The sequence below is a fragment of the Magallana gigas genome, chromosome 1, assembly GCF_963853765.1.
Source record: "Magallana gigas chromosome 1, xbMagGiga1.1, whole genome shotgun sequence".
NCBI classification, from domain to species: Eukaryota; Metazoa; Mollusca; class Bivalvia; order Ostreida; family Ostreidae; genus Magallana; species Magallana gigas.
In genome coordinates, this window is record NC_088853.1 from 62,534,112 (window position 1) to 62,559,430 (window position 25,319).

At 32.1% G+C, this 25,319-nt stretch overlaps 2 protein-coding genes across 10 annotated transcripts in view; one reads left to right on the forward strand and one right to left on the reverse strand.

Annotated features, from left to right (window-relative positions):
- Positions 1-25,319, forward strand: part of LOC117681475 (uncharacterized) — a 47,257-nt gene that overhangs the window by 7,783 nt on the left and 14,155 nt on the right. For 2 of the 9 annotated variants that reach the window (XM_066081160.1, XM_066081000.1), the window contains exons 2-15: positions 15,229-15,268; positions 16,831-16,881; positions 17,218-17,326; positions 17,875-17,945; positions 20,116-20,196; positions 20,282-20,375; positions 20,587-20,656; positions 20,780-20,864; positions 21,654-21,747; positions 21,831-21,906; positions 22,030-22,114; positions 22,858-22,951; positions 23,157-23,226; positions 24,046-24,130. In XM_066081160.1, coding sequence (XP_065937232.1) covers positions 15,244-15,268; positions 16,831-16,881; positions 17,218-17,326; positions 17,875-17,945; positions 20,116-20,196; positions 20,282-20,375; positions 20,587-20,656; positions 20,780-20,864; positions 21,654-21,747; positions 21,831-21,906; positions 22,030-22,114; positions 22,858-22,951; positions 23,157-23,226; positions 24,046-24,130 — 1,090 coding nt within the window. In that variant the 5' untranslated portion in view covers positions 15,229-15,243. Of the gene's footprint in view, positions 1-12,084; positions 12,374-14,245; positions 14,353-14,391; positions 14,796-15,228; positions 15,269-16,830; positions 16,882-17,217; positions 17,327-17,874; positions 17,946-20,115; positions 20,197-20,281; positions 20,376-20,586; positions 20,657-20,779; positions 20,865-21,653; positions 21,748-21,830; positions 21,907-22,029; positions 22,115-22,857; positions 22,952-23,156; positions 23,227-24,045; positions 24,131-25,319 lie in introns of those variants that run through there. The other 7 variants (XM_066081040.1, XM_066081076.1, XM_066081126.1 and 4 more) reach the window with 7 other exon arrangements.
- LOC136274465 (uncharacterized) lies at positions 2,080-6,253 on the reverse strand. Its single transcript, XM_066081350.1, has 3 exons — positions 4,226-6,253; positions 3,907-4,029; positions 2,080-2,705 (listed from the first exon to the last, which is right to left on the reverse strand). Exons 1-3 carry the CDS (start codon positions 6,204-6,206, stop codon positions 2,455-2,457), a joined length of 2,355 nt encoding a protein of 784 aa, XP_065937422.1. The 5' UTR covers positions 6,207-6,253; the 3' UTR covers positions 2,080-2,454.

Sequence of the window (25,319 nt, forward strand, 5' to 3'; positions counted from 1 at the left end):
TATACTAAGAAATTAATCAATTGAATTCATTTTACTGTTAAAAAATGTTTACATCAAGAAATATTAATCAGCGTAAGCATAATATCAGGTCGTGATCTGGCTTGAAGTCGCGAGGAGAGTCAGTCATGTTTTTCGAGAAATACTAAAGGAAGACTGTATTCATACGCACCAAATTTGGTGATTTTGACTTCTGTGCTATGCGTAAATATCACTCAAATAAATCAATGCAATTTGATAGGGGGAAAGAAGGTAAATGTAAATATTAATCAAATAAATATAATTTCGGACAACGTATTTTGTTAACTGCTGCCAAATGAAGATGCCCTTCCCTAACATAATGGCAAAAAGAAAAGGACCAGACCAGCATCAACAAAACTAAGTACATGTAAAAATGAAGGACAGCAAGTGTAATTAAAGAAAACTTTGTTTTCATTTATTATTAATTTATTACGTGAATATGTCAACTCAAAAAACAAAGTACAGCAGTTTTTCTTATCACTCTTAAGAACCAAAATGCAACTAAATATACTAGAATATACTTTCTCTACTAAGAAAAAGAAATAAACAATGACCAGTTCAAAAAGAGATTCTAGAAAATAATGTTCGAGAGATTTAAATTCATTTAAAAAACATAGGTAATCACAAATTACAAAGCTCACCGAGACGAAGCATCACCTTCATGAGACCACCTTTATCATGTTATATGAAAATCATACTTTATGATCTTGGATATTCATGGAAACTGTTTTGACACAATATCGTATATCATCTGTTAAAAATATTGTATGATATGATCATATGTTCATTTCATACGGTATTATAAGATACAATGTTTATCAATACAATAATATAAAATACAAGATTTTGTATCATCAATCATAAGACCTGTTCCAAAAACCTAACCTTATCCAGCATCTGAAACCTATAGCTCAGATTCAGATTCAAGCCTGTCAGAAGCATAAGTATCATAAGATGCACCATCCATGCAAGTTTGGTGGTTAGGACAAGTAATAACTAAGATATCATCATGAGAGGGCACCTGTTTTAAAAACCTAAACCAGCTCTTCAAACCTTAACCTCCTCCAGCATCTGAAACCTATGGCTCAGGTTAGGCATTCAAACCTGTCAGGTGCATCAGTATCATAAGACACAAGTTTGGTGAAGTCAGAACCAGCAGTAACTTAGATATTGCTATCAAAGAGCACCTGAAACAAAAACTTTAACCTGCTCTAAAAACCTTAACCACTTCCAGCATCTGAAATTTGGGACCCAGATTCAGCATCCAAGTCTTTCAAGTCCATAAGTAGGTCCAGATGCATAATCCATGCAAGTTTGGTGAAGATAGGACAAGTAATATCTTAGATACAGGACCTGCAACAAAAACTTTAACCAGGTCCGAACGCCGGTATAGCATAAGCTCCCCCCAACTTTCCAACTTTGTCTCGGTGAGCTAAAAAAAAAGAAAGATCTATGCCCAATTTACTGGTACACATGTAACTGTAAGCATAAACAAATAAGATGGTCCCTTCATCAAGCAAACATATGCATCAAACCAGTCTACAGATTATCTAACTAAAAAACAAGTCACACATTGTGAAACGTCATTCTGACACCTAAAATTAAACTGACTGTATTTTGAAGTACAGATAACTGTTGAATACACAAAAATTACAAACCTCTGTTTTACAAAATTAAACAACAAAGAACCATGTATTTTCAATTTTCCATCTCATAAAATACACTTTCTCAACACAATATTATGCTCAAATTGCTTTTTAGAACTACTGTAGAGTTTTACCTCCTTAACGGTACAGTTAATTTATCCCCAAGACTTTTTGTTTGGTGCAATCTAAATCAAAAACTAGCAATCTAGCTATTAAATTGTTTAAAGAGAATCCTGGTAAATGAAAACAGAAAGTAAATTTAAGTATTATTATTGTAAAGTCAGTGAACTTTTAATTTGACCCCTTTATATTTATTCAAAATTCTGCAGTGAATGAAATGCACTATTTTGCAAAATATGCTACAGAAATGCAAATGAAATGCAATATTTTGTTAATATGTAAAAGAATTTGCAGACAAAAATGTACCGGTAATTTTAAAATTTCAAAAAAATCAATACAAATATGAGTCATTAATAATTATAATTATTTAGGACAATTGGTACAGTATTTACTGACTAAAATGTTGACATTCTTTCAAAAAGTTTTTAATACATGTAAAAGACAGGAAAATAAGAGTCATTACAGATATTACAAAAAAAATAATGCCTGGGTTGAATTATTTTCCTTTTCAAATTGTTTAAATAATGAATTTATATTCAATTTGTTATCTTTTTGATATCTGAAAGTTTGTTCTCATCATTTGTTCCCAATTCAAGTATTTCCATTTTACATTAAAAAAAAAACCCAAAACAAATGAGTACTATCCACACAACAGGGAAATCTCAATCAGTTAATTCTGCATCTGAATGCAAGATTTTCCACTCCTTGCTTGCATTTTCTTAATTTTTCTTTTCTCCAGTGTAATGAAATTGTGCACAGTATTTTTAATTTTTTTCCAGCTTAATCTTCTCAACTCTTTATATTCATCCATTGCTTTCTCACATTCTCTTTTCCGTAGCTCTTTGTGTTCTAAAATATTCATTTTGAAAATCTTTCTTATAATGTTAACTTCTTCCTCCTTTAGTCGGCACAAATCTTTTCCTACAAAAAAATGCAACAAAATTACTGGTACATAAATTCATATTTAGTTTTTCCTATATGCGCTAATAGGAATTCCTATCTACAAACATAACTATATGTTGATATCAAATATAAATGAACCTCCCCATGCATTTTTAGATTACTATATTATCACAAATGATTTTCAATAAGCATCGTAAAAGATTTTTAATATACACACATACTTTATTTTGCACTAATAAGCATGGTTTCCTATATTTGTTCCATGTGTTTCCTATAAGACAGCATGTACCTCACTTTGCACAGTTAGAGTTCCCAAGATTAATGAATACCTCACTATGCACAGTCACATATATAAACACAGATGAACCTCACTATGCACTGTCAGTGTTTCTTAATATACTCTCATGTACCTCACTATGCATAGAAAGTGTTTCCTACATATAAACACATAATTGACTACATCTACCTCATTATGTACTGTGTACTATACACACATTGCATACCTCACTATGCAGTCAGTGCTCCCTATATAAATACATATACCTCATTATGCACTACTTGTGTTCCCTATATATAACACTCACACCTCACTTCGCACTGTTAGATATTCCCATTTAAAAATTACATTACTGTGCACTTGAACTGTAGTGTGTTTTTATACACTTAAATAAACATGTACTTCCATTTGCACAGTTTGAAATTACTATATTTAACAACACTTGTACCTCACCATGCATTTTTCTTTTTATATATCAATTTGTAAATTTTATCTTCATTTCTTCAATATATATTCTTAGCAAAATCTGTTCAGTAGATTTTATAGATATTAATTACAGAACTGCATAAGTATCCTTCCAATACAAGTATCCTTCCAATACAAGAAATACTCCCCATAAATCTAATGTTTCTATGATTTTTACATAACATTTTGTAGATATTAAATCATTTAATTCAAATATGTTTAAAAATTGAATTAAACCTGTTAAAAATATTTTATAGCTGAAAGTTCTGACCATACTCTTCTCAAGTGTTATTTACAGATGTGAAAAATCTCTTTTGCGAGATATCAAAAAACTACATGGTGTGACTATTTTATTATATAAGGAAACTAAGTCAGAGTGTCTTAAATCTCAACAGAAAAAGAAGTCAGCATATAGAGGTATAGAAAGTACAAACATTCATGGTACTTAAATATTATCAAATACTAATATATGTTTACCTCTTGGGTGTTTAGCTTTTTGTTCCATTTCATTTTGTCTGACTGCTTCATATTCATCTGGATTTTCATCATCATTTTCAACCTCATCATCTTCAACTTCCTCATCCTCACCCAAGTTTATTTCTACAATGCACAGCAATACATTGCCATATAATTTGCACATATTTTTTCATGTTTATACCATCCATGTAAAATAATTACCTTCTTTGACATGTGCCTTCACAACTAAATTTACAAACATTTCTTATTGTACTCCTTATTATAGTCTCTGTTTCAAATTACCTTTTTTACCCTTTACACATAATAAAAAAAAAAATACCTTCACAGGCAATTTCATCCAGAGACTTCCCACTATACTTTGAAATGTCACCATTGTCAAATGCTGTTAAAATTGTTCCCATTCTTGCTATCTGCAGTGTGTCATTTGGAAGTCGGTAAAAGGAATTGTGAATCCTTATGTCATGCCCAAGAAAGCCTGCCATGATTTCCAGATCATTTTTTTCCAAATTGAGGATTTGGGAAACTGTCGCTACATGCTTTCTTAGTTTAGTACTTGTTATATTTGTAGCTTTTGTAACGCCGCATTCTACTGCAAATTTTCTAAGGCAATCCGAACTTCGAATAGGATTCAGAGAATCAAAGCTTGATCTTGCAAAGACATACGGATTTTGGGGATTCACGCCAGCCAGTTTTCTTGTTTCAATAAGCAAATTAATGCTTTTTTCAAGTGCTGGAGTTAGCAGGATAGGAACAGTGCGGCCTCGTTTCCCCCGTATTTCAACACGGGAGAAAGTTTTACATAAAAGTTTTTCCACTGGTTTTAGAGAATCTTCAATTTCTTTAAGCGAGTCATTTTTAGATCTCTTTTCACAAAAAGCTTGAACAGTTATTCTTTCTGCTTCACCTCCTCTCCTTCTATTAAACATTACAATTCTTGCTAATGTCGTTTGATTCAATTCATCCCAGATGGATTTTTTTACAGATTTCTGTAACAAAACAACTAGTTTTTCGTTTTTTTCCTTTAACATGCTTTGAAGTTTTTTGATGTCTTCTGTTAAAGGAAGTCCTTGACCTTTGTTCATTTTGTTTGCCGTTAAAGTTTGTAAAGCACTGCTTGAAATGGAATCACTCCATTCATTTTCACAAAGAGTATAAAATGCATCTGCATTTTTTCTCATATCTTCACTTCCTTCAATCAGAGCCATAGATGTTTTTATTTTGGCACATTTCTTCAAAGAATGACCCAACTTAAGAGCCAATGATGGGTTTGCATATGAATTTGTATTGTCATTGAATCCACACAATGTTCTTGTGCATTTCACTACAGCTGGGAATTTCTGAGGTAGAATAGCATCTTCAAGTGAATGAATGTCTTCATCAAGTTCTCTCAGTGAAATGATAAGCCTTCCTAATTCTCTCATTTTTTGGCTAACATATGTGTATAAGTGAGTCAAGTGTCCATGCTTTTGATATAATTTTTCTCCAAATTTCACAATTATTGTATCATTTCTAGCTGCAATGCTAATTTCGTCTGCAGACATTCTTTTCAAAACATTTTCTCGCAGCCCATTACTAACCTCTGTTTTCGTTGGAAGAAGAAGTGAGGCTTGGGATGAAATCTTTCTATATTTCAGTTTTCTTTCATCAGGGGCAAAAGGACAATTTTTAATGTGCCTCCACAGACAAGATTTCAGAAAAAAACCCAAGCAATACTGACAAGGCAAGAACTTCTCAGCAGATGCATCGTTCCAGTTTCTCGTATACGTTATAAGAGTTCCATGTCCTGATTTTAAAACACTGCAATTGTGCTGATAATCTCCAGAGTTTCTTAGTTTCAGAAGAGCATGTTTTCGGTCCTTTGATTTCAATGGATACGACTCGATATGTTGTACTTCTTTTTCTTTTGCATGCACTCCTAAATAATGTTTTGTAATATTAGTATAATCTTTCTGGCAGTAAAAACAATAGTGTACTTTGTCCCAGACACGGATCCCCATTTTGTTACTTGAGTGCTGAACATCTACTTCTTCATCAACGCTGCTTGAAATAATTTCAGTTTTTGAGTCCTTAACTTTTCGCTTTTGTTGTTTAGTTGCTGAATTTGAGTCAGATGTTGAACTAACTTTTTCATCCTGGTTTATGATTTGAAAAGATGCTGTATAAGGGATAATATCAGATTCTGAATCTGAAACACATTCATATACTTCCTCCTGTCTTTTCTCACTACACTCTTCAGATGTCATACTGCCTGCATCACTGTCCATCTCATAATCAGGATCTTCAGGGTCTGACCACTCCATTGATTCCTCTGAATTTTCTGAACCCTCTGAATCTTCTGAATAATTCTCAAGTCCTAAAAATGATGAAGAGGATGTAGTAAGCAATTGGTGGCTATTAATTATTAAATATCAAATACAAAACAAACATAAACTTGCGAAATATATCATATACAGTCAAACCTCGTTATCTCGAACTAGATGGAACTGGTTAAAAACTTAGAGATATCCGAGTATTCGAGATATCAAGGGTAAAATACTTAAAGTTTAAGTGTTTGGGACCTAAAAATCACTTCGCATATCCATTGTATTCGAGATATCGGTGTTCGAGATACCGAAGTTCAACTGTTTATATGCATAACAAACATGTTAACATATTTTGATCACATATTGAAAGCTTTAGAACCTTAAATATCAATTATATCATACTGCGTAAGTCTCACTATGTACACAAGGTCATGGCACATTTCATAAGCTTGTTAAAGCTGAACACACTTGGTATCTGCCATATTAAATTGCAATTTCTTTATTTGGGGGCCCCTATATATAGTAAGTCACTTAGTCCCTTTTCAGTGTTACCAGTCTGTCTACACAAGAGCATATGCTATACAACTCTTGGTAGCGAAAAAATGACTTTACATTAAATGCAGGAAAGTAAGCTACCAACTGAAAGAAACTTACAGGTCTATGCAGTAAACCTGAAACTTATGATTGCAAATTTCAAGGGTACAAGAATTTCCCAGTGCAAATATCCTAGATAGTACATGTATTATAAAAAATATCGTACATGCCTATTTAAGAGTTCAGTTTTACATTAATATTTATACACATGTACTTCACTATGCACAGTCAGTGCTTAATTCCTATACAAACAATGTATCTCACTATACACTGACAGCGTTTCCTAAATAAACACTCATTTAGAACCTCAGTTTCATTATACTGCCAGTTTATAATTACCCATTAAGTACTAACTACTTTTAGAAAAGCCATATTGTACAACTAAGTAATTTTCTATAGGTTTATATAAGAACTTTTGCAGGGACATGTCAAAATATGAATTTGTTATAGATGTATATATTTGATATAGATCTATATTCAAGTTTTGCTGTATTGTCTTTTTGTGTTATAATTCAACAATTGAAACAAAAATGATTCAGTTAGTATGCTTGGCTCATGAAGAAATTACTGTACATACACAAGATAAATTGGATCCACACAGTTTGTGGCAATTAGTAAAACCGAACTTGACTATTAATAGTTGAACTTTTTATCATGCATGTAAACAGCTGAGATAGAGTTCATGCAAGTTTGAAATAATCTTGTTACAAAAAAATAACCCCAAAATTGACTTGCATTTATCTTTTAGGTAATAGGCAAGATAGTTTTCACAATTTCTGTAAAAATTAACAAAACTTGTATTTATCATATCATGAAAGTTGGAAACATGAGGTCCATGCACAGGTGCAGTGTATTTTCTCATAATCAAAAATATATACCCCCTACATTTAATTCTGACTACAAGCATAAACTCTGGACAGCATTTTGTTGTCAAAGGGGAAGGAAAGTCAAAATATGTTGTATAATAAATCAATTAATTATCATCTACTATAATTGTAAATTGTATTTATTTTCATTAAGAACCCTCGGAACAAAGAAAAAATCAAGAAAATCGATCGCTTTATTTAAATTTCCCGCCACTATGGGAGCTGCCATTGAACTTTAATCTATGACGTCCCACCATCTATTCAGGTTTGTTTTATCAACATAGCATCAGTATTAGTAACTCATGATATTCACTCTAAATGACAAGTTTTGGAAACTCTGAAACAATATCGACTTGATACCATTCTTTTACCTTTGACTTTCCACTAAATTACAAACCAACCTCAAACAGCATGTTCGTTGAATAAGTTAAGTGTTGGAGACAGAGGAAATCTCCACGTAGATGCCAAGTATTGTAGAAAATGTCTGCCGTCGTTATTTCGACATGGTAATTCCGACTTTAGAGAAAATATTTAAACAGCCCAATTACAATTATAACATACTTATAGCGAAGAATTTGACTTGGAATAAAAATTTACTCAAGGCTGGTTTCAACCTTGAATGATAGGAGATTAACAGCTGTCATTTATTTCATAAAAATGCATATATTTATGCATACTTGTACTTATTCTTTAGATTGATGTGTGAACCTAAACATCATCAATTTTCTTCAGTCGATTACTTGAATAACAGAAAGGCACAAGTAAGCATTTTATTCAGAGCACTTTGTACATTGTATATGTAAACCAAACCGGAATAGATGGTGTGACGTCAAAATAATCAATTTTTTGGTTTTTAATACAAAAGAGTTCTACATCATGTCAGCTTCCATTAATTACGATTTCTCTAACTTCAAACATGCATTAAAGCTTAACTATTTAGTTTATTTTCAAAACAGCTTTACTACATGTGATAATTTAAACTACTTTATTAATATAAATAAAATATATGTTTGACTTTCCTTCCTCTTTAAATGATAATAAAAATTCAACCCTTGAATTGTATATATTATATACTTTTTGCCTTTTCTTCCCATTTCGGGATATTTTCAAATGGTTCTACATCACCTCTCTTGAGAGAAAATCTACAGTGACAAGTCATATGAATTGCAATAATCACCTTAATTTAGCCAAAATAAAAAAAATAATTATTTTTTTTTATATCATTATATAGGAGAACCTCCTCTTAAGAAACCGGAATATAAAAATATTCAGAGAGGTGGACATCATTGCAAATAAAGCAAACATGAAATGCCTGCTGGTTTTGCCCAAATGAAGTCAAAATACATGTAATATATTGCACATTTCACAAATGAAGACACACAGAATCATATTAGAGAATAGAGCTATATGTATGTTAATGCAATATAGAAATGGATTTATTACAAACTAAAATATCCATTTACCATAATTAAATCAATAATCATTGTTAATTACTTAGAATAGATTCTACTAGAACTATTATTTATGAATACTCACATAGCATCATCGGACAAGCAATACACTTGAATTCTAACATCATCCTCATTATCCTCAGATAGAGCTTTTACAGGCCATCTCATTTGATTGGGCACCCCTCTTATCTTAGCCCATAGAAACATTTCTATCCTGAAAAAGTAAAGGTAATTCACACATTTTTAACATCCTTAGCCCTTAAGCGACATACATTTATGGTCTCACAACACTATTTTTCCGAAGGTTCACGTCAAAACATGGCTGAGGCAAAATAATTCCGGAATTTCCCTTCGTTTTTAGGGGTTTTCCGCCAGCGACAGGAACTGTAGTTTTTTATGAGATAAAAAACAACGTGTAAACTGCCCGATTTTCCCACTTTTGTAAAAATTCGAGGTCACTTGAATTTTTTATGCCAGCATACTTGCCAACCTCCAACATGTAAAAATCTGGTCATGACCAGATTTGGAAAGTAAAAAATCTGGTCATAGCGCATAACGACATTCACGACATATTTACTATGCATTTCAAAAGTGTATACAACAAAAATGTGTTAAAATATGTGTGTAATATTTTATTGCAAAGAAGCATTGTAACTAACAGTTGCTGATTTTGAATTGTTTAATACTTCCAATGTTGGTATGTACTCAAAGCAATCAACAGACCGGGTAAATTTACAAGACAGTAGGGTACTTAATTTTCATTAAGTTCCGAGCAAAAAAGTGTGAATTTTTAACAATGCTAAAAGCTCTTTCTGAATCAGTATTACTGTTTGGCAGCACAAGAGTCTTTACTAAGGCAGGTATGTCAAATTTTGCTTCTGAGTGCAAGTTTTTTTTATCATTTATTATTGTCTCTAAAAGTATATGAGTTTCTAAGATCACACTTCTTCTAAATGTTATTTTTTAAAAAGCTTCGGATTATTTTATGTATGGAAAATAAAGTCGTTTTTGGTTTTGATTCCGCTGGCCCCGATAAAGATCTCTTCCTTTTGGAAGCCATCGCACTTAATAATTTAAACCCTCGGTTTGTTAAAACAACTCACGATAATAATTAAGCCTAACAATTACTTAGCTGTAATAGCCATCGGCATTGTTTACATAAATCCAAGCGCAGCTTGAGTTCATAACTGGATGTCCAATGCGCTACATATTTTCCAAAACAAATCCGGAAATCGGGAGTTTTTCGGGTTGTTTGACAAAAATCGGGTGAAAAGCTTGACCCGCCGGGTCATAAAAAATAATCGGGTGGAGGGTTGAAAAATCGGGTCAGTTGGCATGTATGGATGCCAGTTGTTTCGGCAGGGGTGTGAAAAGGCTCGGACATGATTTTCAAGCACATGTGTAACTTTGATGTAAACAAACTCTCCTGCCTTTGTGGATGGCTGTGTGTTTTTTGCTACTAAATTGGTTAGGAACAGTTGTTTTAAAAGTTGTAAAGAGGGATTTTCCCAGAAGTTTGTTTTAAACTTGCTACCTGTGTCTAAAGTTGCGTAATTTTGGTAAGAATAGATAGTAAAAATTAATAGTGGTGTGCAACCTAAAGGTGACCATCATGTTGGCCTAGTTCTAACACCTGACCCCCCCCCCCCCCCCCCCACTGTTATCAAGTTGTAAAAGAGGTATCTCCATCTCCAATTATTGTTATGGATAGTGATGGGCAATCGGACCAAAAATCATAATCGATCATTGGAAATAATCGGACACATATAATTGATTAATAATCGATTATAATCGGTATTCATCAATATTGTTAAAAGTGCATGACTTACTGAGTATTTATTAATAAATACAGCAGTTTAAATTATTATTTATAAACTTCCTTTGATCACAGTTTAAGTTAAATACATCCGAATTTCAAGTCATGGAATTTAGTTTATATTGTCTCCAAAAAAGAAATGCTTTAAAACCTATTGAAAATACTTTACATATCACTATTGACACACTCTCTCTCTATATATATAAGTGGTTACTAAAACTAGAGTCATTAGCTTGATAAATATAAAAATCTGTGAATGTATTTGAATATTGAAATGCAAGAGTATTTTTCGAGACACTTGCAATTTTTACACTGTGACATGCTATCTAACTTTATTTTATTAGGAACGTTTCTTTTTAATCTGTTAAACATTGTAAACTCCAAGATACTTGACATTGTAATTCCTGAGGATGGATAAACAAATCGATCTCCTTTATTTGTCAGAGAATTGTTACTGTTTCCATACAGGCAATCAACTACCGCCATTTTGTTTTTCTTGTTCATAGATCGGGTTTGACATGCAGAAAATAAAATCTGAACTTTAACTAACCAAAATCCGTATACCTCATTTTTTACGTGCTCAGCTTGTGAAGATTGCGTGGTTTAAATTTAGCATATACCTCTTTAAGACGTCAGATGGTTGGAATGTGTGTGTTCTACAAATTTCGAATCATAATTTGTCATTTTTTACTCAAGCACACACTTTCTCAATCGAAGCCTCTGATTGGCTGAAATTTTGATTGGTTGTTCAACATTATTCGGAAACTATCTCGCTTTACTCGAGAGTCTCGGCCATTTTGATTTGATAACATGGTGGCATAAATGACATTTAGCAGGTAAGCATCAGTAAAATACCTAAACTAAAGTTTTTTTTCAAACAGAAAGATATTCAATGTATAACATGTAGGCCGTAAATGCTTATATTAATGAAATGAAAATGATTGGCAAGCAACAGGCATATCTATTTTACCGTCTATTTTACCGTCAAAATTAGGTCAAATTACGTTTTCTAGATTTTAGGTAGTTATTTATAGGTAATATTGATTGCGGTTTTTTAAGAATATGTCTGATATTGTATAGATAGATATTATCAAAATGATTGAATATGTTAAAGATACTAAATAGAATTCATTATCGTTTGTTGGATGTATATATTTTTGGAGACCGGTTTGAAGTGAACCAAAGTTGACATAGTCTGATGATGGTATGAGTTATAAATTGTGAGGTATTGAGTCATGTGATTTATTTTTATCCAATGGGATTTTCATAATGGAGGATACTGTACTGTTTCTGATACTCATATTTTCTGTTCTTTGTCTTTCATTTGGAACTTTAATCGGTGTTTTTCTCCTATTATTTACAGTATCTAGAAGGTGGACTGCTTTGTTTTTATCTTGGAATCGTGATTTGCAATAGGGAGCAATCTGATTGGTACTGGTATGTGTTAAACTATTTATTACCCGTGAACTTTATTTAATTTTAAAACAGGAAGTTTGCAGGCAAGGCAGCCATTAACCATGTGCTTTGCATTGAAGATTAATTTGATCAAAACTATCCACTAAAAATGGTCATATATGTATAGATGATTGCTTCTACAAAGTTTGCCAAGTCTGTTGGCTATATTTTGACCAAAAAATATTGCGTATACGATGAAGTGAATGTATTTAGCCTACACAAAAAGATTGATTATGTGCCAGTCTTTGATGTTTATGATGAAGTTTTCAGAATATATTTGTTTTCATTAGAGGATGCTATGAAAATTATTGATTTTATTAAGAGTAGAAATTTTACTGCAGTATTTGTAAATTTTGATTGAAGCTGTAGGAATCTGAAAGGTGGGTTAAAATATCTTCATTTTAGACATTTTATTGATGATGTATGGTACACATAAGGATATGATATGCGCCCTCAAATGTTTCATAAAAATCTATCAAAAACACTATTTTTATGTATACTATGCATTTATAATTTGACAAAATGGAATGTGTTTTCTTTTTTTAAATTTCAACCTGATTATGTGTATCTAGACAAATTATGTTACTAATCAAGCTTATGTTTCTAAAAGCATATAGTTACGTCATTTGTATCTTTCTCCTATAATATACTGTGTCAAGAGATGGACTGCATTGTTTTTATTATGGAGTTGTAACTTACTATACATTGTATTTGACGTGTTGAGGAGAAATGCTTACCAAGTTATCTACCCCTCAATTTCTTTGATATTACAAGTATATATCACAGAACGATGCTTGCTAGCAGCCATGAGGCATGTGTTTCTGTGTTTGAAAAAAGCAGGGGGATCATGATGAGTTTTAAATGTTCTTCTGGCTTTGCTTTTTTGCAAAGTTAGGCTTAACCATTAGGCACATAGCATCATAGAGGGTTAAGCCCCCCCCCCCCCCCCCCGACACACACTTTTTCTCGCCGGAAATGTAATTTGTAATTGTTCCTAAATTTACCTTGAAAGAGTAAGAAGTTTGAGTAATAGGCATACTAGCCCCCCCCCCCCCCCTCCCCCCCCCCCCCACGATTAGGAATTTTTTTTTTTGGAGGGGGGGGGGGATTTGGGTAGGGAAATTTATTTTCGGAAGTATAAGTATACCCCCCCCCCCCCTCCACGGATTAGGATTTTCATGATTTTGGAAATTAGGTTTTTCCCCAATATTTCTGAGGATTAGTCTAGCCCCCCCCCCACTTCCAATTTGCTTCCGACGCCAGTGTAATCTAAATTTTATTGGATATAATATTTACTCACTCGCATTTTATTCCAAATTTCTTTTAGTTAGACAAAAATCGGGGGTCAGGTAAAAAAAAATCCCATAGAAATTCAATGGATTAAATGATATTTTGTTGTATAAATTGCATACTGTTACATGTAATTGTAAAATTTTGTCTTCGGCTCATCATCCATGCGCGGATCTAGAGAAGGGTGGGGGGTCCGGACCCCCTCTGAAATTTGCAAAAATAAAAAAATACTTTACATTATATCACGGGTTCGATTTTTAAATAAATGGCGCGAGCCACCCCACCTTCACTCCGGATTTTTTTTTTGGATCCGTGCCTGTCATTAATTGATTTTAGAAAATCACAAAAGTCCAAATGACATGGACCGAAAAGGCCAGAGGTAGAAATAACTCACCACCAATTATGTCTGGATATCATGTTTGTTTGTATATATATGTATATATATATATATATTTATATATAAAAAAAAAATTCATCTTGATATGATTTTGTGATAGACATGATATGGGGGGGGGGGGGGGTTCATCCGGGTATCGACTCGTGTGATTTTTTTTTATCCAATGAGATTTCTTGTAACGGAAGATAACTTTAAAGGATGACATGAGCCTGCTCGAGGTCTTTTGAGTTTTCCTTCTATTAAAAAGATTGACGTTGGATACTTAGTTTTATAGGTAATCATAGCATATACAGTGTAATGTAATTAAAGTACTACATATATGCAGTTAACTCTTTATATAGAAATTATTACATGTTTTAACAGGAATCAACCATGTGCTTCTTCGTGTGTTTGATTTTTTTTAAAATTTATTTTGTGTCAAGGATTATAAGGATGTCTTTAAAAGCCTTTCCCATTTCCAAGTCTGTTGGATTTGTGTTGACAAAACGATATTGTATATATGATGAACTTATTGCCTTTTGTTGTCAAAAGAGAATTGATTTTATGCCAGAATGCGATGATCATGGATATTATGGAGTTTTTAGAATTCATATGTTCTCATTGGAAGATGCTTTGCATGTCATTGAATTTATCCGAAGAAGAAATTTGAATGCAGTGTTTGTAAATATGTTATGAAGCTGCACTATGCCTAATGGAAAAACTTGTATAACTTGAAAGGTGTGTTCAGCAGAGTGATCGCTAGAGAGCACATGCCAAAAATTGTTTTGCATGTGTGGAAATTTTGGCAAGTGCTCTGAGTCTCACTGTGCTGATTGTGGGTGTCTCAAGATTAATTTTGTGAAATCATATCGGTAATATGAAGAATAATTTAAACAGCTGTTAAATGGATTTCTCTTTAGAAGAAATATATTTTTTTACCTCTCATTGTAGACATGAATTTATTGTAAAAAAGTCATCTAAAAAACATAATTTTGCAGCTAGGTTAATGACGGAAAGAAAAAATATTTTCTGTGCAAAAAAACTGTATTTGAAATTTTGGCTGCCAGCTGGGTATATTTGAACTGAACTTGCAGTAAACACATGTTATTATGTAGTTGGTATTACAGGAGTGATTTAAATGTAATTATTTTTAAAATTTTTATCTTTTTAGAAATTGAGTTTGATAATGGAAACAAGAAGGAAAAGAAAAGGTATGCATAGCATGTTGTAGTACGTACTAGCCGATGTTATCGATTAGTAAGCTTATTAAAATTGTGTTTGTAAGATTTCAAATGCGTGGATCTTGAAAGGGGAGGGGGGGGTCCATAAATTTGCAAAAATAACAAGGATTCTGAGAGTAGTGCATAAGCAATACACGTCCCCTACTGCAGGACTCGACATTAACGCTTGTCCGGTACCAGTTAAAAAAATATACGGACAAGTGAATATTGCTTGCCACTTGTCCCACTGGACAAGTGCATTTTTATGTAAAGAAGTCTCCAATATTTTTAAAAGTAAAGAAAGTTTTGTGATAAATTAAGTTTATCCGTAGTCCCGTTATAAGTTTATCGATTAGTTATTTTGAATTTCGATCCCAACTTCAGATTGAAATGCAATTTAGTTACTCTTGATCAGGATTGAAGTTCACTAATTACAAACAACTTTCAATATTGAACTGTAAAGGTGTGGATCTTAGTTCTTACAAAGTACCAAACACACATGTTATCAAAAAGAAAGCATGGAAGAACAGGTAGCAAATATAAACTTAAGGATTGTGGAAAGAAATGTAATTTGTTTTAGGTTTCATTCATTATTGATAGCTAGACTATGATGACTTTCCATGTTTAGTTTAAAAAACAGCTGAGAAATCAATATAAGAGTTACATGTATTTTAAAACCTGATGCTAAATTTACAATGTCTTGTAATTTGCCATGACAAAGATACAGCTGACAAATCATGTTTTATTAATGTTATATGGAACCAATATATTTAGGAAAGATCGACACTTTAAGTTTCCATTTAAGAAGTCAGGTAATTAATTATGGCAAGTCTCATACCGGTAATCAATAAATGACTTTATTTTAGTAATACAGAACTGTAGTTGACAAGTTGACAATATTTGATCTTTAATATTGAACATTTTTTGGATAAGTGAAGTTGAAGTTTGGACAAGTAAATATCTTGGGCACTTGTCCGAATGGACAAGTAGGAAAAAAAGTTAATGTAGAGCCCTGTACTGGTTTGTGGAAATTGTGAAAACAATGCACTGTTATGCAGAATATCGAACCCGAACATTAAAAAATTGGAATAAAAAATTATTTCTTGAAAATATGTCAACCAGACGCTACCAAAGTGTAAACTTGATCTGTAGTTGGACATTTTGAAGCTGTTCAGCAAGTTTCATATAATTCCTCAAACGCATAAAGAAAAAAAGTGTGGAAAACTGAAGTGGGACAGACGGACAGACAGACAGATGGACTGACGGATGCAGAGGAAAGCTTATAATAGTCCCTTCCGGTGAAAACCGGTAGGGGACTAAAAACAATTACTGTACATTATGTCACAGGTTCGATTATTTTTTTTGAAAGACACAGGAAAAAATTTGGATCCGGGCTTGTTTCAGCTGTTCAGGCATTTTAGTTATTTATAAAATGAAGATTTAATCTAGTGCATAGGAAATATCACATTTAATTACTTTGATACATAAACATGGCAAAAAATAAATGAAATCTTTATAAAGATGTATCATGATGTATTTATAAATGTTTGTAGAGGTAGAGAGCCAAAAGACTGAGTTACATAAGTTGGTTACTTATGTTAAAGGTAAGTAAAGTGTAGATTACTATAAACATGGCCGAATTAATCTCAATAATTTTTTAAAGTCTGGAAAATAGATTTTCTTTTAAAGTACTGTAAAATTGATCCCTATATATACTGTTTCGGTGCCACCATGGGCCTTTATCAATATGCAGTGAATAATTAAGGCTCGATCCCGTCTGATTACTTCATTATATTAATTAGAGTTTTTGCATGGTCTCTCAGTTTATGTTAAAATTGGTGCATGGTTCCGAAACAGTCGTTTTTGTGTGTCACTGTTTAATCTTGCCACCTTGATTTTGTATCTCTACTGTCTTTGATGTTACTTGGGTTTGTTTCCAGGTCAGATTGTTTTTTGCAAATGGAAGCATGTAATCTGGTGGCCTGGTTTTGTAGAAGAGGTTTTTGGGGAAGATGTATATAAAATTTCCTTCTGGGAAGAAGATGAAATGTAAGATTTTCTTTTTCTAAAGCAATATATATACATTTTTTTTTTTTTATTATTAAAAATATACGTTAAAATTGGGTTTTGTTATCTGATATTTCTAAAATAAAAAAAATTATTTCAGACAGTTATATGCTTAGAAATTCATAATCCAATGCACCAAGGAAAATATAGACTGTCAAAAATTGTCTGCATATTAAAGGAGCATTGTCACAATTTTCATCAAAATTTTCGAATGCAGGGACAGGGTATTTTAAATTCTCAACCTAATTTCAAGAGTCGGACGTTAAGTTATATGCAAGATACACTTTGAAGTCTTTGTGATGTATAAACGAGGATTTGTATGAATAACCTGATTTTAACCTAAAAGCAATTAATGGTCAAAAATGCAAGAAATGTACATTTATGTTGAAACAAATAAGTAGATAAATAAATTCTGCTTAAAAGAAGGTATGATTGGTATATCAAAATATGTCAACAAAAACATGGCACAATGGATCAAGGCGGAATTACTTTATAAATATTTATAAATATTTTGTTTTCCATGTCTGTAGGATTACTTGTAATGGCAAGCTGAATCTTCGAGAGTTTCAAAGCAATTCAAATTTAATCGCTTCAAGCTTGAGTAAATATCTTTGGATTATTATTAAGGTTGTTTTTGTTCAAAACATTTTAATTTGAAACAAGTCCAAGAGATGGATTTTCTTAAATGCTTATTTAAGGGAGTATGGGACACTTCCAAAGTATTTGTGATGTTTTTCCTAACAAAATGAACATAAAATTATTTCTTACTAAATTATATATTTTTTCTTTCCAATTACATATACCTAACAGCATAGTGCAATCAGTTAGCGTGTAAGCTGCGGAACTGGAAGACATATGAGTTCGAATCCCCGCTTGGATTTTTGATTTAATTTTAAAATGAAATTTTAAATGAATTATTTTGGTCAAAAAATGTAAATTTTGAAAATTTTAAACCAAAGAATGTAATTAAATTATAATGTACCTTTATTCACATAAACATTACCTGGTGTCCCATACCACCCTTAATAGTGATAAATACTGTAATTACCAAAATAATCCAATTAACAAAACTCTTCTTTAATTGCCTTGAAGGGATTTCTAAATTTTAGAAGAGTTTTTACAGTTATACTTAAGTTTCAGTTTTCTCAATAGCCTGGCAATTATGACAGTTCATCACCACAACAGGACATAAATTAAACAATATTCATTTTCATTTTCCAATTACAAATTAAATTAACTTCAATGTTCAACTAAACTGAAACATTGAAGTTAATTTAAATTGTAATTGAAAAAAGAAAAAAGAAATATGTAGGCTATGGGGTACAATTTCATTTCTTTATATCAAGAGTGGTACATACTGTAAACCAATTACCGGGTATTACCTTTTTATTCCAGGATTATTGCTTAGAAACCTAATTATAACTTATTTATCTGATTTGTATAAAAAAAAATCAGCATTAATTTAGTAAAAATATAAAATTAGTCACATCATATCTAAGTTTTATCAATATATTATTTTTCTTAAAAAAAAATTATTTGCTGTCTAATATAATAAAATAATAGTTTGCCATCTGATTTTCTGCCAGTGTACCAGGATGATTTTAATGATATTAGTGTAACCTCATATTTCCTGCTATTAGCCTAACCCGCATAGGAATGGTGTGTCAACAATGCTTAGCATGATCAACTTTAGCTCTGTAAAAATCAATGCAGAATATTTGTTCAATTTTAACAATTTAGGGGTAGAGTTTTGCGAAACGCAGGAGGGTTAACAGGTCAGCTGATAAACTGTTTATCTATAATAACATGATTAATGAACAACTAGCTCACAGGGTTGTCTCTAAGACCCGGGAGGCGGGGAATTCCCCCGCCTATAATGCCTTAATTACCCGGCTATTATTGCATTTCAAACACAATGTAGCTATAAGCAAGATCCCCAGACCCCCTGCTACTTTTTCCATCTCCTCCTTCTACTTCAATTTTTAGAGACAACCCTGAGCTCATGACAAGTAAAATATTTAAGCAGGGGTTGCTCGCAGATACATGTATTTATTCCATATTGCTGATAATGCTTTACAGTATATACCATTCTTGAGTAAACTTTAACACGTATTAAGATCGAGATACGTTATTTGAATGTTGGTATTATATAACCCCATACACTGTTTTGTTGTTGTTGTTTTTTTACTAATGCATGCTTTGAAAAGACATATACACTGTTTTGTTGTTGTTTTTTTTCTAGTAATGCATGCTTTGAAAAGAAGGCAAGGTTAAGGACAATGATCAAGAAAAATTCAACTGAAGTGTAACAGCAAACTTAATTATTGTCTCAATCAGCTCATATATTCGATATTCAAGTTGTAAAACTGTAAAGCAACATAAATTAATTTGTACCGGGTAAGTGAAATTTTCATTAGAATGATTAAAACCATCATGTCCTATGCTGTTCTTATGGGAATGTGGTAAATTAAGAACTGTGAAATTGATCTTCCTAAAGAATGATACATGTAGATTAATGATATGACTGATCGAGTTTAAAGAAAGTGCTATTAATTGTTTAGAACTGATTTTTTTTATAAAGATTAATTAAAAGAAATTTTTAATGCATGAAATGAAAACACATTGTTCACTTTTGTTTCTTCAAGCTTGATTTTAGTAATCTTTGTTCACTATATACATGTACACTCAAACTAAAACAATTTACTTTTCCTCTGTATATGTCCTTATGCACATGCAAAAAAAATCATTACAATAGGTCTTAATCATTTCAGAAAAACTAAGAAGTCCAAGACACTTAAAAGAGAAGTATTTGCAGGACCTTAAGCAAGCCAAATCAATACAAAACAGTAATAGTATGTGCATTCCTTTGGAGACTGATAATGCAGATTTAGAAAGTACAGTTTTGTTTACTACTTTGCTTTCTATTTTGATTGATAGGTCTGGATACATCACCTGCAAAAATTAGTGTTGTTGATGCTTTAAAGTTGATAGATGCTGACTGTGTGTCTGAAGAAAATTATACTACTCGAAGGTATTAAATTCTTTGTTTTAAACAATGTTTGATTCCCAAAAATTTGATCAATTAACTCTTTTAAAATTACAAACAGAATATTGATTTAATATCCTAAGAAGACAGTTCTAATTAATTTTCAGCAAAAAAAAAAAAAACTTGGAAAAAAATAATTACTTTAATACTTGTAACTGTGAAGCATAAAACATTGTATATTTAATTTTTGATTTAGTAGGGTAGAAGAAGTGTTCCCAGAAATTGTTGACAGTGTTGAGGAAGTTGTGTCAGACGACGGATCTAAGGTCAGCACAATAGACAACATCCATTTGTTTGTTTTAAATCTTTGTATTGTGTGTTTGTATGTCAAATGCTTTACAGATAATAGAATGGAAACTTTAATCGCATTAAATTGATTTTCTTGTTAGAATCTCTCCGGTTATTCAGAGCACAGTAGAAATTGTTCAAACACAGCAAAAGACAAGGAGAAGGCAGAGAGAGGTGAACATGGAAGTAAGTATTTTTACTTAGTGTACATATTAAAAACTGATAATGCAAAGTGAATACATGTGTGTGTACATTGTAAAAGCTAAGAATGCATAGTGAGATACACTTGTATAGATAATGGATTGTGAGGTACATGTATATATGTGTGTACATAGTACAAAAAGATAATACATAGTGAGGTACATGTATATATGTGTGTACGTAGTACAAGATGGTAATACATAGTGAGGTACATGTATATATGTGTGTACATAGTACAAGATGATAATACATAGTGAGGTACATGTGTGTATACTTAGTAAACTGATAATACATAGTGAGGTACATGTGTGTTTACTTAGTAAAACTGATGATACATAGTGAGGTAAATGTATGTATACATAGTAAAACTGATTATACATAGTGAGGTACATGTGTGTATACATAGATGAGATGATAGTAAAAATTGTTTATACATAGTGAGGTACATATGTATACATATTAAAACTCATAATCCATAGTGATCGAGGAACATGTGCACTTGTACACAGTACAGTCCTATTAGACATAGTAGGAAGTATTTATAGGTACATGGTGTAATCTGATCATAGTCATAATGAAGTACATGTAGCTATTTGTACATAGTTTAATCTGATATCCAATTGAGAGGTACACATTTGTTTGTACTTGGGTAAATCTTGAGAATGCATAGTCAGGTAAATGTATGTGCATGCAATCTTATGGAGACTGATAAATAAATAAAAGCAGATTAAGAATATAGTATTTTACTGCATTTCTTTCTACTTTGATTAATAGGTCTGGATACATCACCTGCAGAAATTAACGTTGAAGATGCTTTAAAGTTGATAGATGCTGACTGTGTATCTGAAGAAAATAATGCTACTCAAAGGTAAATTCTTTGTTTTAAACAATGTTTGATTCCCAAAAATTGGATCATAATTGTAGCATAAAACATTGCATATTTAATTTTAGGTTTAGTAGGGTAGAAGAAGTGTTCCCAGAAATTGTTGACAGAGTTGAGGAAGTTGTGTCAGACGACGGATCAAAGGTCAGCACAATAGACAACATCCTTTTGTTTGTTTTAAATCTTTGTATTGTGTGTTTGTATGTCAAATGCTTTACAGATAATAGAATGGAAACTTTAATCGCATTAAATTGATTTTCTTGTTAGAATCTCTCCGGTTATTCAGAGCACAGTAGAAATTGTTCAAACACAGCAAAAGACAAGGAGAAGGCAGAGAGAGGTGAACATGGAAGTAAGTATTTTTACTTAGTGTACATATTAAAAACTGATAATGCAAAGTGAATACATGTGTGTGTACATTGTAAAAGCTTAGAATGCATAGTGAGATACACTTGTATAGATAATGGATTGTGAGGTACATGTATATATGTGTGTACATAGTACAAAAAGATAATACATAGTGAGGTACATGTATATATGTGTGTACATAGTACAAGATGGTAATACATAGTGAGGTACATGTATATATGTGTGCACATAGTACAAGATGATAATACATAGTGAGGTACATGTGTGTATACATAGTACAAGATGATAATACATAGTGAGGTACATATGTTTAAACATAGCAAACCTTTGATACATAGTGAGTTACATGTATATATGTGTTTACATAGTACAAAATGATAATACATAGTGAGGTACATGTGTGTATGCATAGTAAAACTGATAATACATAGTGAGGTACATGTGTGTATACATAGTAAAACTGATGATACATAGTGAGGTACATGTGTGTATGCATAGTACATGGTGTAATCTGATCATAGTCATAATGAAGTACATGTAGCTATTTGTACATAGTTTAATCTGATATCCAATTGAGAGGTACACATTTGTTTGTACTTGGGTAAATCTTGAGAATGCATAGTCAGGTAAATGTATGTGCATGCAATCTTATGGAGACTGATAAATAAATAAAAGCAGATTAAGAATATAGTATTTTACTGCATTTCTTTCTACTTTGATTAATAGGTCTGGATACATCACCTGCAGAAATTAACGTTGAAGATGCTTTAAAGTTGATAGATGCTGACTGTGTATCTGAAGAAAATAATGCTACTCAAAGGTAAATTCTTTGTTTTAAACAATGTTTGATTCCCAAAAATTTGATCAACTCTTTTAAAATTACAAACAGAATTTCGATTTATTAATATCCTAAGAAGACAGTTCTAATTAATTTTCGGTAAAAAAAAAAAAAATTTGAAAAAAGGATTACTTTAATACTTGTAACTGTGAAGCATAAAACATTGTATATTTAATTTTTGGTTTAGTAGGGTAGAAGAAGTGTCCCCAGAAATTGTTGACAGTGTTGAGGAAGTTGTGTCAGACGACGGATCTAAGGTCAGCACAATAGACGACATCCTTTTGTTTGTTTTAAATCTTTGTGATGTGTGTTTGTGTGTCAAATATGCTTTAATAATGATAGAATGGAAACTTTTATTATGTCTCCCAAACAAAGTTTGGACACTTATTGTTTTTGTAGTGTTCTTCTTCTTTTTCTTCTTCTTCTTCTGGGTTTGTCAACCAATCTTTGGGGGGTCAGAGGGGGTTGGGTCTAACATTGAATCCTATGGGAAAATTTATACACTATATTGTAAATGACTATAGCTTGAAAACCAATGAAGATATTGACATGGAGTCTTCAGATGCTTATATTGAGTGGTTTAGACCATATGTTGGGTACATTAGGTCTGGCTCCTAGGGTTATCCTCACCCCCCAGGAATGGCAAAATACTTAATACTGTTGACATCCCTTCCCCTCTACTTTATGTATTCTTGTTTCCTTTGCAATGGAGCATCAAATGGTATATAGGTCATGACCTGCTGGGGTGGTTCCATCCTACTTGAAACAGGAAGTGCCCTAATATCTCTAAAACCGTTTAGATCCATGCCCACAAACCATATGTATTCTTGTTCCTTGTGTATAAGGGCATCAAATGATTTATTGATCAACACCATGCAAGGTGGTTCCGTCTCACCTGACACAGGAAGTGCCTAAATATCTAGACATAATGAATTTAGTCTTATTCTTCTGATTGCCATGCTTTGTTTGGAGACTTTATAATTATAGCTCTGCCTTGCTTTGTTCGGGAGACTTTATAATCGCTCTGATTATAATTACATCTTGTTGTCATTAAATTTATTTTCTTTTCTTATTAGAATCTCTCCAGTTATTCAGAACACAGTAGAAATTGTTCCAACATAGCAAAATACAATTGGAAGGTAGAAAGAAGTGTATATAGAAGTAAGTATTTTCAATTGGTGTAATATGGGGGAAACTTTATTTACTTACACCGCTTACACTGTGCACTTCTTTCTTAATCAAGTGCATGGGTGTAGACTTTCGGTGTACACCCAGTGTACACTTTCCTTACACCAAATTTAGGGCATGTATTGAAAGATGTAACACTGTTTCCAATATGGCAGAAAGATAATGTGATTGGAAATTTGACAGATGAATTTATGTAATATAATGAATATGAAAATGCATTTTATTATTTAAAGTTGATTTCTGTATCAGAGCAATGATGTTTGATAAAATTATGTTTTTAAAGTTAGTTCTTGACAAGTAATTTCTTGTTCTTTTTAATTTTTTCTCATTTTTGAAACAAAATCTGTATCAGAACGACAAGAATGAGATTTCTATAAAGTAAAGACATAAAAAAGAATCAAGCATACCTCATAATTTTATAGCTACAAACTTGCCGTCAGCATTTGGTCAGATTTATTATTTATTTACATGGTTTTATTAAATGCATGTGTTTGATAACCAAAAAATATACAGAGGAATATTGAACAAAAAAGCAAATCCTTCCTGAAAACTGCATTTGTGTCAGCCATATTTAATCTAAACTACACCACAAAATCCACTTGATTATATTATTACAACTTTTTACACTGGTGTACACTGATGTACACTTACTTTGGCTCAATCAAGTTTGCACATCAAAAGCTGATATTGCACACTGAGGTACATGTGTGTGTATGTAGTAAAAGTTAGCAATGCATTGTGATGTACATGCGTGTGTGCACATAATAAAAACTGATAATAAAACTAATAATCTTTCTCTTAGCTTTATTATTCAATCTTTTTTTTTTACATTCAATCGTCAATCCATGGCAAGTCCAGTTTTTAAGGTGTCTAGCTAATGCTCGGCAGCCTTCTAGCAGTCGTCTGGATTGGCAATGGTCCAAAAATTCATGCTCAGCACCGCCTTTTAAATACGCATAAGAAAAAAGTTCCTCAAAGTATTTAACGTATTACAGGATGTTTATTTCATTTATTCAACTACATTGTGTACAAAAACCCAACTTTGCCTTTCTGGTTATTGACAACTCATTGCATATTAAGCATAAATTTGCTTAATCAATAAATGGCGGATGAATACAATGAGGTGTAAATGTTCACTAAATATTATTTTCGTTTATCGCTT

Coding starts and splice junctions, on each gene's coding strand:
- LOC136274465 (XM_066081350.1), bottom strand. CDS start 6,206: ATGGAGTGGTCAGACCCTGAAGATCCTGATTATGAGATGGACAGTGAT. Junction 4,030..4,225: donor GGATGAAATTGCCTGTGAAG/GTATTTTTTTTT, acceptor TGTGCATTGTAG/AAATAAACTTGGGTGAGGAT. Junction 2,706..3,906: donor AAAAGCTAAACACCCAAGAG/GTAAACATATAT, acceptor ATTTTTTTGTAG/GAAAAGATTTGTGCCGACTA.